Consider the following 16,087-nt stretch of genomic DNA (forward strand, 5'->3'; position numbering starts at 1 on the left):
CTTTCAACACTGGAGGTCACTTCGATTGATTGCTGGCGTTACCGATTAAGGTTCGCTCTCATATGACACGAAGTTACTTAATGTGCTGATGACCTCACTCGCATGGCTGCGGAGTGGAAGTCATGATCCGGGATGTTTTAATGAAGAGATGCAACTGGTCCGATACGATGTGACGAGCTGTTGGAATCGGCAAAACACGGTCAGGCTTAATCATTGAAGAAGCGACGCTCGGGAAAACTCTAGACTCAACCAGACTATCCACTGAAGCACTCTTACCCGCTTGCCGTATGGTTTCTTGGACACACCACCCTGGCCTTACACATCTGATTTTCATCATCCGCTAGTAAAAGTATCTCGCAAATGCTAAGCAGATTTGAGACTAGTGCTTTCTAGCTGGCGATTTTGCAAGGAAGCGATCCACTGAGTGCCTGTACTAAGAATCGACACATTAAAGCCTGAGAAATACCTCGCTCAAGATAGGGAAGAAATGTTCTACCGGAGGACAAATGGATCATAAAACTGCTGCCTCTGCTGCTCAGCCGACTCGCTCACGTTTGCATGTTCGGGATGTCTGCTCTTCTGCTCTTTGGGTGTCTTGCCCTCTTCACTGTTACTCATGGCAATCAGGTCAGAGATCCGTCTAGTTTGGCCGTTGGGAACATCACACTGTCTTGTGTAAGTCCAGCATGTGGTCTCTCTCTCATCAATATCTCAATATTTCTAGTGTGCAAGACTGCAGCATGTGCTCGGAGCTAAGATTTCCTACCCCGGATCTTCCGTATTTAATGACCAGCAAAACGGCGCCACGCTCTCCTACTGGTCCATTCAGGAAAAAGAGCTCACGCCAGCGTGCAGAGTGACACCCTCAACTGCAGCAGATATAGCAATCGCCGTCTCAAGCCTTGCCAAGATGCATTGCAAGTTTGCAATCAGAGGCGGCGGCCATATGTGGTGGGCTGGCGCTGCTAATATACAGGATGGTGTCACAATCGATCTTAGCTCGCTCAATGAGACAAGACTCTCTTCTGATAGGAAGATTCTGGCTCTTGGTGCCGGGACACGCTGGATAGATGCTTATCGCGTACTGGACCCTATGGGATTAAGCATTACGGGTGGTCGCGTTTGGAAAGTTGGTGTGTGGGGGGACTTACGCTTGGTGGTATTTGAGTAAACAGATCTAGGATCTAAATGTCGTGCTGACGGCTGCTTGTAGGAGGGTTGTCTTGGTTCTCTCCACGCTACGGATTTGTATGTGATGGTGTCTCCAATTTCGAGGTCAGTAATCCAAGGATGTCACGAGCCCGTAATTTGAGGATTGATGGAACAGGTCGTTCTGGCTTCTGGCGAGATCGTCAATGCGAATATCTCATCAAATCCTCGACTATTCAAGGCGCTCAAAGGAGGTGGCAACAACTTCGGCGTCATTACAAGATTTGACTTTAAGACCTTCGAGCAAGGAGCCATCTGGGGTGGCTTTGTAATCTCCCCTTGGAACTCAAGTGTGCAATTGAACCAGCAGCTACAGGCGCTCGAAAAGTTCGGCAACGACTCCGAAAGAGGATTAGATGATTATTCGACGGTCGAGAATGTCTACGTCTTTGGCCCCAGCGGTCCGTCACAGATTGCCAACATCCTTGTCAACACAAATGCGGTAGCGAGACCTCCAATACTAGCAGACTTCACTGACGTGAAGGCTCAGACGACCAATACTGTGGGGATGACCAACATCTCGAGTCTTGCACTTCAGACTGGAACAGGTAAGTCGCTTGAAATGGCCTGGTCGAGCTTTCAAGAACCCCATCATAATAACCTTCTCTGACCACATGATACATAGGACCCGGCATCGAAAATGGTGGACGGTACGTATAGAAGAACACAACACTAGGCCAGCTTTTCTGACCATGTCAGCTACATTTGGGCATCTGCCACCTACCCAAACAACGCCACCACGCTTGCAAAAATTGTGTCCCTCTGCCAGGAGTCATTCTATGGCCACGGCAAACCTCCAACATATCCAGGATTCAGCCTCCATCCCGTCAACAAGAGGTATACCACACATTCCATCGCTTCCGGTGGTAATTCGCTGGGGCTGAGTCTCAGTCAGCAGAACACCGTTTGTATGTCCTGCGTCTCCTACTTTATATTGGACACGATCTAAGACTTTTCGCTAGGGATGAACTTCGCCGTCACCTCAACCGGCGCGGACGCCGATGAGGCTATTGTCAATGCTACTGAAACGTTCCTGCGCAAAGCTCGCGAGTACTGTCAGGAGCAGAACCAGTATGAACCTTTTGTGTATTCAAATTATGCGCTACCAAGCCAAGACGCTGTTGCTTCGTATGGGACGGAAAATCAGGCGTTCTTGAGGGCTGTGGCGAGGGAGTATGATCCACAGGAGGTTTTCCAGAAGCTTGTGCCTGGGGGGTTTAAGTTGTATAGGAGGGGAAAGACTTGCTGTTAAAAAAGTATACAGTGGAATTACGCGTGAGATCTTGATTTTTTAAATCGTCGTGTGGTCAGGGGATCGATCTTTGCATGTGTTTCTCTTCATGTAATGCGAACCAGCTAAGATGCAAGAGCTCCATAAGGAGGCTTTCCATGCTCTTGCTGACGACTTGAAAAGCAACCCACTTTTTGAATTAATCATTGACTCGGTGAAGCTGTCGAGATGAGTATAAACAGGGTAGCGTAGGAACCGTTAGGAAATTTATCATTGATTCTACTACCCATATGCCATCATATCATCGTCATTCTCATAATGCATGTCTACTTACTGTTAACCCCTCCAGCTCACTTCTCCTCTCCCCCTTCCCCTTACATTTACATTTCACCAGTCGACTTACAACACCAGCCAGCCGATAGCCCAGAAGAGAATCCAGCATAGTCTCCCGCCACCCTCTATACTCGCATCCAGAGCCCGCTCTGAGGCACCACTCTTCTTCCTCACCGTTGTAGTAGTTGCTGTTCCAGTCGCATCCACCTTTCCGCCTTTCCCGTCAACGCTTGCAGTCACCGCCGGCACACTCACAGTTTCAGATCCCACAGTCAAATTCCCATCGGTACCAAGACTGATATTCTCTCCATCCATCATCACCGCTGCTGCGCCTGCAAATATTGTTGTGCCATTGACGACGACAGCTGCACCCCCACCTGACCTCAGCCCCGAGCCCGTGATCGAAGCCGTTGGTGCAGATACAGGCGTGAACACCAACCCTTCTACAGTGAAGGGCTGCACTTCAAGCGTGGGGGGTGGGAAGTATCCGGATTTGTAGGAAAAGGGGGTGAGGAAAGGTGTGTTGTTGAATCCCCGATATGAAGGATTCCGGATGGGGCGAGGGAGATAGTCGTTCCTGCGACCGTCACAGCAGGTCCGCCGGGCGAGAGCGAGGTGTGTAAAAATGGGATGGAGAAGCCGGTGGGGTTCGCGGAAAATGCTTCTGTACCTATCGTGATGGCATTCTCACCCCTTGCTGCAGCCACTGTTGGGGGAAGGGGGAGTAAAGTCGTTGTGGAACTACCTATCACCAGCACACCATCTGTCCCAAGAGAGATAGGCGTGCCGGAGATCGTGGCCGCAGCGCCGTTTGGGGAGAGCGAGGTGTGGAAGAAAGGAATTGGAAAGCCGGTTGGGTTTGCGGTTAGGGTGAGGTGGGGAAGGGTGATGATGTTGGGGTTGTGTTCGGCCGGATTGGGGAGATCTGAGAACGGCACGGGGGAGAGGGAAATGGTGGAGCTAGCGATGTGAAGGATTGAGTCTGTGCCTAAGGAGACGGATGTGCTGTCTATGAAGACGGCGGACTTGCCGGGGAGTATGCTGTTGCTATTTATGGTGAATCCGGATGGGTTGGCTATGAGGGTTTGGGTACCGATCGTGAAGATGTTTGGGTTTGCTTGGGTCGGCGTAGTAAGTTGTGTAGTACGGCTTCCTATTTGGAGCATGCCATCCGTCCCTAAGGAGATGGGTATGGCGAAGAATGTGATTGCAGGACTTCCAGGGTGTATGCTGCGTTTGCCGATTGTGAAGCCAGACGGGTTTGCTTCGATCGCCTGACCAGCTATGGTGACAAGATTCTGGGACTTCGACTGACCATCTTCAGAGCTTATTAGCGTTTTCGATGTAGGGTCCTCAATTGCCTGGTCAGTCTGATCAGCATAAGGTTTGAACTCTTTCGATTCCGTAGTGATGTCTAGGTTGGCGCCTCCGACATTGATACGCTGGGGCTCTTTCAAGTTCGCGACGTTGAAGTTTGACTTTCCAACAGCTAAATTCCCAGCTTTGTCAAGCGACACTGGAAGACCAGAGACAGTCACAGGATGCTCGCCCGGAATAATCTTACTGCCACCGACTTGAATGGGTCTAATGCTGGGTGCCTGATTATCTTGTACGGCTGCGACAGGGTCTGAAGGCTCAAGCAACGGTCTAGAAGGGTTACGATTTCCCGGAGAATCTACTGCTGAGGAATCGCCAGGTTGCGAAGCATCCACATTTTCTAGATCCGGACTGGTATGCTTTCCGCTATCGGGTGGGGAGTCTTTGGCCACATCTAGATTGGCAGGATTGGTATTTTGACCAGCCACTGCTGAATCAGCTGGCGCGATATGTGTATATTGTGCGTTGTCATTCATCTGGCTACCTAATTGACCAGTTCCAGGATCGATTTTGTTTTGAGGTAGGGACTCCATGTTTTGACTTGTAGAGCCGGCCGGTGTTTGAGCACCATCATTGACTTCATCTGGCACATAGTCACTGAATCTGGCTGCATCGTGGTTGTCTGACTCCGTTTCACTATTGAAAGTTGGTACATGATCTCCGTTATTACTACTCTCAGGCGCTGTATTGGGCTTGTCAGGACTTTTGATAGCTGGCTTTTGGTCCACCGGCTGCGCATGACTATTATCCGCGTTGTTAATATTTGATTCACCCGCCATACTAGAGGACCCATCTGTGTTCGTAAGCCCCACATTTGCAGTGGGGGCACCAATGTAGAAGAATCCAGTTACTCCAGATGGTTGCTCCGCGCTTTTCTCCGAATGCTTATCGTCAACGTGATTTCCCGCACTGTTGCCGCTTGCAGAAACTTGATCAGCGATGGCAGGACTGTTAGATGCTGGTTCGGGAGAGTCGGCGTTCTGGACTGGGTCTGGTGAGTTTACTTGAGATGACCTAGAAGGTACATCATCGCCGCCTGTCGTATGAGACGGTTGATTTGTGACACCACGTTCTGGTGGTATGTCTGGGCTTAAGCGGTCACCGGGCTGTAGAACTTTCAACGGTGGGTTTCCTTGGGTGTCAGGATCAACTACAAGCTTTCTCGTAGGCCTAGCGGGCAGTTGAAGGCCGTCTCCTGGGTTTGGGGTAGATTTGTAGCTTGGTCCTCCCAAACCCCCCCAGGGGCATCTGTACTGATCGGATCAACGAGATTGTCACCAGGGAGAACGGGTCTTGGTGGGTCATATAACGCTATAGTTCTTGTCACAATCCCACTCCCATTTTTGCCGTATTGACCAAGTATGACTTCGTAGTTTTTATCTATGCAAGATGTGTACCAGGAGGGCTCAATGTCTGGTAATAGCCAAGGAAAGAAGATAAAAAGGGGTAGCCATGGGCTACCGATCGTCGTCAGCTGTCGTCCATCTGAACCCATGGTTCTTCCGTAGCCCATGGTTGGACATTCAAGATCCGCAATCTTCAAGCTACTTCTGTCGTATGGGTCCAGGTAGGTCCCTCCTTGGGCCAAGCCGTCGTGGTCGGGACGCATAGTAAAAAGATTGTGGGTGAGCATGGGGACGAAGGCCGAAGAGATTATGGGACCAAGGCGACCACACTTATCAGACATAGTCATTGGGCCGACAAACTCTAAATATACTGATGGAGAGGTCCTGATGATAATTAGTATTGTTCTTCATTCCCGATCTCGATGACACACAAACTAAAGCCGTTGACAGTTGCTACACTGCCTCGTAGAGCTTGCGGGGCAGCCTTAGACACATTTCCAGACACAACAGAAGTATTCTGTATCAGTCCCCTATATGCCTTCACTTCCTTACCTCGCCTTCGACAAATTTCATCACTGGTTGCATCGGGAAAGTAATAAACCCGAATTTGATCAACATGAAGCGCACATTCGCCACAACAACTGTCTTTCGGTGGACCCATCCTAGAGACTTCACCTGGCGGATAGAGTGCACCCGGAGGAGCTTGAGGTATGAAAGCCATTCTGACTTCTGCCGGAACCTTTTCTTGGGAGTGACAATCCCAAGCCCTGCCGAGTAAGCCCGGTTTATCATGGAATCTCAATTCATTACACTCTGCGCTGCGACCAAACCCGATCGCCCACCTGGGCGGTAAATACGTGGGTACTTCATACTGCTGATATTTCGAGCGGGGAAAGCCGTAAAGATACGTTGACTGGGAGGCAAGGTAGGACGAGCAAGGGAGAGTCGAGACGCTATATTGACACCCATCTAGACTCACCCCCGCGGTCATGAGACCAGGCTGGCAAGTAGGTCCATATATGTTACATGATTGAGTATTTGTAGTGGGAATTACAAACGAGAATGGATATCCAATCGCGTTAGGCTCGACGTAAATGCTGCAATTAGACGGATCAGATGGAGTCCAGGAAATATTTTGAGAGCTTTTAAGGCTTTTATAAGTAGCGGCCGTGGTGTGAACAAGCATTGATGTTCCATTATTACCTGGAAAAGGACGCTTAGTGATAATATTTTTGCTGGAGAAATGGGAGCCTCTCACGAATGATGGCCTTGCTAAGGTAGACGTAATGAAGCCATGATTGCCATATTTGTTGCTACTCGAATCAATAAAGGCTATTTCATTGTGACCATGTTGCAGAAGTACAAAGTCCTTGGACGATGTAGCGTCAATAGGCACTCCTAAAGAATTCGAGGATTCTTTAATTTTATAGGATGAAGTCTGCGGCAATGTGACCCTGGACAGGTTGTTGAAAAGTTGGACCGAGTTATTGCCATAATGGGCGAGACCAAGACTTCGATTTATTAGCGCGATGACAATGATAAGAAAAAGTATCATAAGTCAACCGAGCAAGCAAAATGTTAGTGAAGTATGACACCCGTGGCAGCAGGGCAATCGACATTTTTAAATGCCCTCATCATCCAGCTGTTCTGACAAGATACACCGAAGTACCGCTAATCCGAGTTGAAAGCGATATATTTTTGGGAAATAGGATTGATACTGGCATCGCGCTCCAATGAAGGTTGTTAGCGGCCATGGATTCTGCAAGCCGGATTGCTTCCTATTGGTTGCATGTTACTAGAGGTCAAAGCATCTGTGGGAGCTCCTGCGTGGGCGGCGGATGTCAGGTCAATACCCGACCGGTCTGAGCCCATGGCAAGCTTTAAGCGAAGCACACCGACACGGATGTAGCAAGGTTCCCCGGCACACAACCTTGTGCGGATGTATCTGGTCCATTGTGGGGGTCGAAGCTGAAAGGGATGAGGCAGACAGGACCAATGCGAGCTGAATGAAGATGAAAAGGCTGAAAAGCAGCGTGAGACGGGCTACTTGTAGATTTCATCTTTTGGAAAACGATCAACGGGGGAAATTTACCAATCTCAGTCCTCCATCCATACCTCATCAACCTAGAAATGGTCAAGCCTGCGTTGTTCGTTCAGATTTGTCAGCGCCCAGAGCCTCACCGATTGCTGTTCGACTGTCCCAATATAAATATAGCTGTCGACGAGTTTCTCAACGCAAGAGGCGTGGAGCCATTTTTAGAACATATCCGTATCACAAAAATTGTTATCGTCTCAAGCCCTGAGTCCTTCACAAGAGGACCAAAGCTTTTGTCGAGCATCTGAACTTTTCAGGTGATACCAAGAACCGATACCAGGAATAGAAAACCCCTTCACATGACGAACAGGAAAATATGTGGCAATCGATGATAGACAAATAACAGAATATATATACAATGCAAGCGTATCCGAGCGCCTCTCTAAGGACTAGCATCGCGTCAACAAAGTCATGCATATACCTGGACATCCGACTTGTCTCCCCCGTTTGTCTCGTATTATTCATACCATTCCCTCAGCCAGAGCACATCAGACAGCTTTCTGGGTTTTCGATACTGCCTATGGCACCATCTCGTTAGCAGACGCACCGACTAACATACTCATTTCAAAGTCACTGATATGAGAACAGCAGAGAACTTACAAGCCAATGCTTTCTGTGCATAGATGTCTCCTTCCCTCTCCTCACTGACTTCATCCTGATCTTCCTTCTGCAGATTCTCCTTCCCCAGCTCCTCTTTTGGCGTACCCAATGGATCCGCAGCCAAAACCTTCGGACTGCCCCCTTCCTCCTCAGCCTTGAAAGCAGCAGGCACCGCACTCGGCTTCTCTCTCGTTGGCAGCGACTTGATGGCCTGCTCTGGTTGCGGCAGCACCTTCGGCTCTGGAGTATGCGCTGGCGTGGGCAGCCCGTTCTCCACCACACCTTTGGACACAGGCCTGGGAACGGCGGTGTGTGAACTCGCATGGCCACTACTTGGGCGCTTACTCCTGAACCCACCTCCTACTCTCGCTACATTCGTGTCCACGACTTTCAATTGTTCCTGATCGACTGTGAACTGGATAGGTGCGGACGCAGCCTGGGTTCTTAGGTAGTACATCCCAGTCTTGAGCCCCATCTTCCAACCAGCAAAATGCATGCTCGTGATCTTTCCCATGGTTGGATCCTTCAAATGGATATTCAAACTCTGGCTCTGATCGATGAAAGCGCCACGATCTGCTGCCATTTGAATAATCTGTCGCTGTGAGATTTCCCAAACTGTCTTATAAAGCAATTTTAAGTCGGCGGGAATGTTGGGAATGTTTTGGATGGAGCCATCGTTAGCGATGATGCGATTTTTCATGTTATCAGACCAGAGACCCATGTCGACAAGATCTTTTAGGAGCCAGGGATTCACAACCTGAAATTCCCCGGCTAAGACACGACGAGAATAAATATTGGAAGTGTAAGGTTCGAAGCACTCGTTGTTACCGAGGATTTGGGATGTACTGGCCGTGGGCATGGGAGCGACAAGAAGACTGTTGCGCACGCCATGTTGGGCGATTTTAGAGCGGAGAGACGACCAATCCCATAGATCCGTGGGCACGACATCCCACATGTCTTGTTGGAGAATGCCTTGGGAGATGGGTGAGCCTTCGTATGTAGCGTAAGGACCAAGTTCTTTTGCAATGTCACAGGATGAGGTCAGACCAGCGTGATAGATTGTTTCGAAAATTTGCTTGTTAAGGAGACGAGCTTCGGGGGAATCGAAGGCGAGGCGAAGGGCAAGGAATGCATCGGCTAGACCTTGTACACCAAGACCAATGGGTCGATGCCGGAAATTGCTTCGCCGTGCCTCTTCGACTGGGTAGTGGTTGACCTCGATGATTTTGTTCAAATTGCGTGTGACAACTTGCGTGACTTCGTGTAGTTTCTGGAAGTCGTAAACACCATTGACAGCGTCAACAAAGCTGGGCAGAGCAAGCGAGGCTAGATTGCAGACAGCGACCTCGTCAGGTGCAGAGTACTCGATGATTTCTGTGCAGAGATTTGAGCTCCGGATAGTGCCCAAGTTCTTTTGGTTGCTCTTTCGGTTGGCAGCATCTTTATAAAGCATGAAGGGATTGCCTGTCTCCGTTTGAGCCTCAATGATCGAATACCAAAGCTTCTGAGCTTTGATGGTCTTTCTGCCTCTGCCCATCCTCTCGTATCTAGGATTGTAAGTAAGAAATCTCAAATCAGCCCAAATACTCACTTTTCGTAAAGTGCCTCAAACTCGTCACCATATACATCTGCGAGACCTGGTGCTTCATTCGGGCACATCAATGTCCAATCCCCGTTTTGCTCGACTCGCTTCATGAATAGATCTGGTATCCACAAAGCATAAAATAAGTCCCTGGCGCGTACCTCCTCTTTGCCATGGTTCTTGCGTAGGTCCAAGAATTCAAACACATCGGCATGCCATGGTTCTAAATACACAGCAAATGCACCTGGTCGCTTGTTACCACCTTGATCAACATATCTAGCGGTATTGTTGAAGACACGGAGTAACGGAACTATACCATTGGACGTGCCATTTGTGCCACTGATGTAGGATCCAGTTGCACGAATACGGTGAATGTTGAAACCAATACCGCCAGCGGTCTTTGAGATCAATGCACATGTCTTGAGTGTGTCATATATGCCATCGATGCTATCCTCTTTCATATCGACCAAGAAGCAAGACGATAGTTGTGGCTGGGGAGTGCCTGCGTTGAAAAGGGTCGGTGAGGCATGTGTGAAGAATTTTTGTGACATCAAGTTGTATGTCTCAATGACTTTTTCGATATTATCGTCGTGTATCCCAACTGCTACTCGCATGATCATATGCTGAGGCCGTTCGGCCACCTTCCCATCTAATCGTAGGAGGTATGATCTTTCAAGAGTTTTGAAACCAAAGTATTGATAGTTGAAGTCACGATCATAGACAATGGCAGAATTGAGCTCTTCAGCATGCTTCATGACAGTATCGTAAGTCTTTGGTGAGATCATGGCTGCGGGCTTGTCGTTCTTGGGATTGATGTAGTGGTAAAGGTCTTCGATGACATAGGAAAATTGTTTCTTCGTCTGCTTATGCAGATTGGAGACTGCAATGCGTGCAGCGAGGATGGCATAGTCGGGATGCTTGACGGTCATGTAAGCCGCTGTTTCGGCAGCCTAGCAAGCCAACATTAGTTGTGCAGTATGAGGACCTAGGTGCGTCCATACCAAGTTGTCTAATTCAATGGTCGTGACACCCTGATATACGCCAGAGATGACCTTCTGGGTGATGGCGGCGGCGTCAACATGCTCGGAGTCAAGCCCATAACAAAGACGGGAGACACGAGCTGTAATCTTGTCGAATTGCACACGCTCCTTGCGATTATCTATGCGAGGTGACCATTAGCGTCTGTAGATAGCTTCGTGACTGCTGCTCTATTTGCAGCAACAAATGATCTGAAGGATGTCGTGCTGGCGAAAGCAAAAGACTTACCACGCTTGTACACAAACATGCTGGGCAGAGGCTAAGGACGAGCCGTCAATCTCAAATTGTAGTCTCCTGTGCAAATGATGGCAAGGGAATCAAGGTACCAATCTATGGATAGTGAAGATCTGTAGTGGGGGAGAGACCCTGCAGATGGCGTTGCATGGAATAGAGAGATTGTTTGGAGGTTTGGAAAGACGCGCCGAATCGCCACTTTTCCTTGGCGCGTTTTCTGCGGTAAAGTGTTTGCGGGACGCTAAGATAAGACCGATAAGCAAATTCCTTTTGCCCTGTGCCTCCAGTTACGACCTCTTCTTTCACCAACACTGAGCCATTGAACCTGTTGACTTGCTCTAGCCATACAAGCCAGCGCTGTATCGCAGATCTTCAATGTTCATCCTTAATGCATAACTCGCCATGCGTAGCTCACACTCCCTGCGTGAGCTCTTGGTCTAAACCGGGCCTTCAAGAGTACACCATTGCCTGATCGTTTGCAGCATGCTGCAAGAGACGAGTCTACATGAAGTGGAATTACCGATGGCAATCGCCCGTACCGTCTTATCCCTCAAGCAAACTAGCTCGCAACCAACTATCTTCAACCCCTTCCGCAAGCTTTTGTTTGGCAGCTGCTGTAATCCCCGTTGCCTCCCCAGATCTGGGAAGAGTCAAGCATGCATTCACATCTCCCTGGAATCAATGGCTCCTGCGAATGGCACCGCCTTCCTCCTACTTGAGCAAGGAATGATTGCCCACTCACGAAGCAATAGGACCAAACGGGCAAAGCCGAGACTAAAGACGCAGGCACAGCATCCGACGTCATCATCATCACTCCTACCTCCAACCGATCAATTTTTCCCTCAATGTCTGACTTCGTGAGAAGGATTGGGGCAATATATAATTCGCAAATCAATCAGGATGGCTCAATCCGCGTACTCCCTTAGCTCGACTGTAAAGGTACGGAAGCCGACCTACCGTTTCCAGCAAGCACTGTGCTAATTGACCGGTGTCTAGGTGAACAATGGCTCCAGCATTCCCCTCATACAGCTCGGCGTCTACATGGTCAGCGGCCAAGAAACTATGAATCATGCCGTTCATACTGCATTAGGTGTAAGAGCTATCGCAACTTTATCCGTTCAACTCCATGCTCACAAGCTTTAGGCCGGTTATCGCGGGTAACAGAACCACACTTGGGCAAGGCGCAACTGTTGACTGCTTCTTGCAGTATTGACTCAGCAGAATGGTACCAAAATGAACGTGAGGTCGGGCGTGCAGTCCGGTCTTTCCTCTCGAGCCCAGACAACAAAGCCAGCCTTAGGCGTGAAGATATTGAATTCACCACAAAACTCAAATCAAATATATCATACAGTGCGACTCGCAAATCGATCAAACGCTCGATCGAAGAGTCTGGACTTGGCTACATTGATTTGTACCTCCTTCATAGTCCTTACGGTGGCAAGTCCAAACGTCTTGAATGTTGGAGAGCGGTAGAGGACGCAATTGGCGAAGGAGAGATCAAAATCGGTGGTGTGAGCAATTTTGGGATCAAACACGTGCGTGTCCATCATGTTCAGGGATGTACGTCTGCTAACACGACGTAGCTTGAAGAGCTCCTCGCTTCGACTCCTCGAGTCACGCCAGCGGTCAATCAAGTCGAAATCCACCCTTTCAACACGCAAAGCAAGCTGTCTAAGTTCTGTCAAAAGAAGGGTATAGTGGTACAAGCATGGGGACCTCTGGTGCGAGGAATGCGGATGGAGCATCATACAATATCATCCCTGGCGAAAAAGTACACTTGCTCACCCGCACAATTATTGATCAGATGGAGCTTGCAGCATGGCTACGTGCCTCTGCCCAAGAGCGTTACGCCTCACAGAATCATCGAGAATGGGCAGGTGCACGATGTTGAGATCGAGGCCTTTGACATGGAGAAGCTGGATGCTTTGGACGAGCATCTGGTGACGGACTGGGACCCTACAAATACTGATTGAGGTTGTAGAGACGGGTCAGTCGACTTTGACGTCGAGAACATCCGTGGCATGAGGACAGTGATCCCGCCTGTGTATAAACGTGAAGATGGTTTTCTTTATACAAAGCTATGATGAGACCAAGAACAGCAGTCTTACAGCCTCTCAGCCAGTTTCGAGAAGATTTCATGATCTTTCACCGCTTCTACGCCTTGTGCGACATGGTTCTTGAGGGGTTGCGTCGGCTCAGGGAAAGCCTTATTGTTTTGAATCGCCTCATAGGAACCAGAATAGGACTTTTCAGTCTACACACACGATTCAAACAGTCACAAAGCTCCCAGTAGTCGTCCTAAACATTCCGAAGGCGTGGGCCATGACCAATATATAATGGCTTCTCCGTGGGGGGTGTCTTGCTAGCTCACGTAGGCGGCGGGCCAGCTGTGCGCCGGGAGAAAGCTCCTGGAGCGGAACTATTGCGGGAACTGAGCCCCTAGCCAATAGGCGTTGCACGATAACACTCCCATCTCCTCACTCTATCATCAACGCCCCAGGGACGCCTCCTGACTCCACACCCACAGGAGGAAAAGTCCAGCCTTCTGAGATCTCTTCAAGCTTCTAGAAGTAATGGACTTGGCGGAAACTAAGGCTCCCAATGGCCGGCCAAAGCCGTGCTTTCGGCGAGCTGGTCATGGAGCGGCAGCGGTTACCCTCATGCCACCTTCGAGGAGCCGTGACCGGAAAAGCCTTGACAGTTGACGTAATTGTCGGTAGCTCTTTCAAAGCTTGCTACTTCGCCACTATATGAAGAGCTCATCGACTCGCGTGCTCTACACTTGACCATCATCCAACTTGCTTTACTCGAAACCCAAGAACTCCCCCATCATGTCGAATTACCCCTCCGAGCCTGAGTTCGAGCAGGCCTACAAAGGTATTGCTTATTGAATTCTGGTTCTTTACAGACGAAATGTGCTAATTGACATACAGAGCTCGCTTCAACCCTCGAGAACTCCTCCCTCTTCAAGAAACGCCCCGAATTCAAAACTGCTCTGGCTATATCCTCCGTCCCAGAACGCGTCATCCAATTCCGTGTGACATGGGAAGATGACAAAGGAGCTGTCCAATTCAATCGAGGCTATCGAGTGCAGTTCAATTCAGCTCTTGGACCATACAAAGGAGGCTTGCGATTCCATCCCACTGTCAATCTCTCGATTTTGAAATTCTTAGGATTCGAGCAGATTTTCAAGAATGCTTTGACAGGCTGTGGGTTTCTCTGCGCATTCCTGCTGCATACCCTCATGTTGTTGGATTGCTGACACTTGTGATAGTGAATATCGGTGGCGGCAAAGGTGGGGCAGATTTTGACCCCAAAGGAAAATCAGACAACGAGATCAGAAAATTCTGTGTAGCTTTCATGACCCAATTAGCCCGACATATTGGCGCCGACACGGACGTGCCTGCTGGAGATATTGGAGTATCTCCCAGAGAAATTGGATGGTTATTTGGAACATACAAAACACAAAAGAACCTCTGGGAAGGTTGCTTGACTGGCAAGGGTGGCACATGGGGTGGTAGTTTGATCAGGCCTGAGGCAACTGGCTATGGTCTTGTCTACGTATGATTATGCGCGTACCATTTTGCTAGGATGATGAGCTAACAATTAGCAGTACGTTGATCTTATGATCAAACACGCATCAAACGGAAAAGAAAGCTTCAAAGGCAAACGGGTAGCCATCTCCGGTTCTGGCAACGTTGCACAATATGCAGCCCTCAAAGCCATCGAGCTCGGCGCTACCATTCTCTCCCTGTCCGACAGCAAAGGCGCAATCATAGCCAAGAGTGATCAAGGAATACAACCTGCAGATGTGCAGGCGATCGCAAAATTGAAGGTCGAGCGCAAGGCGCTGACTGATCTCCTCACAACGAGCGAATATAAAGACAAATTTACGTACGAAGAGGGAGCGCGACCGTGGACGAAGGTCGGCAAGGTTGATATCGCACTTCCTTCCGCGACACAAAATGAGGTGTCCGGCGATGAAGCCAAGGCATTGGTAGAAGCAGGGGCCAAATACGTCGCCGAAGGCAGCAATATGGGTTGTTCGCAAGACGCGATCGACGTGTTCGAGGGCAACCGGAAGGAAAAGAAGGGTGACGCGATTTGGTATGCACCTGGTAAGTCTAGTCTCCACCAACTCGCCGCAATACTATCTTAGGCACTGACGCTTTTTCACAGGTAAAGCAGCCAACTGCGGCGGTGTAGCCGTCTCCGGCCTCGAAATGGCGCAAAATTCCCAGCGCCTGTCATGGACATCAGAAGAGGTGGACAGCAAACTCAAAGGCATCATGACAGCCTGCTTCAAGAACGGCCTCGACACAGCCAAGGAATACGTGGAGCCCTCTGCCGAAGGGGAATTGCCAAGCTTGGTCGCTGGTAGTAACATTGCGGGATTCATCAAGGTCGCTGAGGCTATGAAGGCACAGGGAGACTGGTGGTGAAACATTCTGTACAGGAAGGGAAAGAGGAGGAGCATGGGCGGTGAGTATTTCCACCGAAGATTGATCGAAGGCGAAAAGTGACGATAGAGACGAAAATGATATATGCCATTTTCTGCAGAGACCATACTGACGACCTGCATCCACGATCACTCATCCCTTCCCATCAAGCAGAATAATAAGATGGTCTCATACGCCCATCCAAGCCATCCATCTCAGGTACCCGCACCAGCCCGACCCGGTGTTTCCTACTTTCTATGCGACCCGTCCCTTGGCCTCCACGCTCTGTTCCCAAAATACTCACTTCTAAACAAGCCTCCGTTTCAGACCATGCTGATCTTCCGTCATTTCGAATTTCCTTTACTGTCTTTGTGCTGTTGACCATGCAGGAACAGCGGGATGGGGGCAGGAAACCAACACCACGCCACGCGGGGGAAGATGCAATTTTCTCAGAGGGCTCTTCAGTATGGTGATCTTAAGTAGTCATTATTACTGTGGTGGTAAGGGTAGGACGGTATGCGGCTGCTGGCCTAGTCTGTCATGGTAAGGTAGGGTAGGATGGGCAGTTGTTGGTATGTGAATCATTACAAAACGACAGACTTC

The 16,087-nt window shown here is 49.4% G+C and overlaps 5 protein-coding genes across 5 annotated transcripts; 3 read left to right on the top strand and 2 right to left on the bottom strand.

Annotated features, from left to right (window-relative positions):
- Window positions 1-910: 910 nt before the first annotated feature.
- KY384_006765 (uncharacterized protein) lies at window positions 911-2,461 on the top strand (the record flags this gene model as incomplete). Its single annotated transcript, XM_044815258.1, has 6 exons — window positions 911-1,159; window positions 1,328-1,757; window positions 1,835-1,859; window positions 1,909-2,046; window positions 2,101-2,117; window positions 2,172-2,461. 6 exons carry the CDS (start codon window positions 911-913, stop codon window positions 2,459-2,461), a joined length of 1,149 nt encoding a protein of 382 aa, XP_044667132.1.
- Window positions 2,462-2,839: 378 nt separating this feature from the next.
- KY384_006766 (uncharacterized protein) lies at window positions 2,840-5,759 on the bottom strand (the record flags this gene model as incomplete). The annotated part of the gene is made up of 3 exons (XM_044815259.1): window positions 2,840-3,216; window positions 3,444-5,239; window positions 5,305-5,759. The coding sequence occupies 3 exons, from the start codon at window positions 5,757-5,759 to the stop codon at window positions 2,840-2,842; spliced, it is 2,628 nt and encodes an 875-aa protein (XP_044667133.1).
- Window positions 5,760-8,065: 2,306 nt separating this feature from the next.
- Window positions 8,066-11,058, bottom strand: RNR1 (ribonucleotide-diphosphate reductase subunit rnr1; the record flags this gene model as incomplete). The annotated part of the gene is made up of 5 exons (XM_044815260.1): window positions 8,066-8,109; window positions 8,192-9,738; window positions 9,783-10,723; window positions 10,775-10,932; window positions 11,040-11,058. 5 exons carry the CDS (start codon window positions 11,056-11,058, stop codon window positions 8,066-8,068), a joined length of 2,709 nt encoding a protein of 902 aa, XP_044667134.1.
- An 887-nt stretch (window positions 11,059-11,945) lies between these two features.
- On the top strand, window positions 11,946-13,018 carry KY384_006768 (uncharacterized protein; the record flags this gene model as incomplete). The annotated part of the gene is made up of 5 exons (XM_044815261.1): window positions 11,946-11,984; window positions 12,042-12,137; window positions 12,189-12,202; window positions 12,253-12,580; window positions 12,629-13,018. The coding sequence occupies 5 exons, from the start codon at window positions 11,946-11,948 to the stop codon at window positions 13,016-13,018; spliced, it is 867 nt and encodes a 288-aa protein (XP_044667135.1).
- Window positions 13,019-13,876: 858 nt separating this feature from the next.
- Window positions 13,877-15,487, top strand: KY384_006769 (uncharacterized protein; the record flags this gene model as incomplete). The annotated part of the gene is made up of 5 exons (XM_044815262.1): window positions 13,877-13,922; window positions 13,979-14,254; window positions 14,320-14,606; window positions 14,659-15,163; window positions 15,225-15,487. 5 exons carry the CDS (start codon window positions 13,877-13,879, stop codon window positions 15,485-15,487), a joined length of 1,377 nt encoding a protein of 458 aa, XP_044667136.1.
- Window positions 15,488-16,087: the final 600 nt, after the last annotated feature.

This window comes from Bacidia gigantensis (genome assembly GCF_019456465.1).
Source record: "Bacidia gigantensis strain McMullin 20006 chromosome Unknown contig_255, whole genome shotgun sequence".
NCBI lineage: Eukaryota > Fungi > Ascomycota > Lecanoromycetes > Lecanorales > Ramalinaceae > Bacidia > Bacidia gigantensis.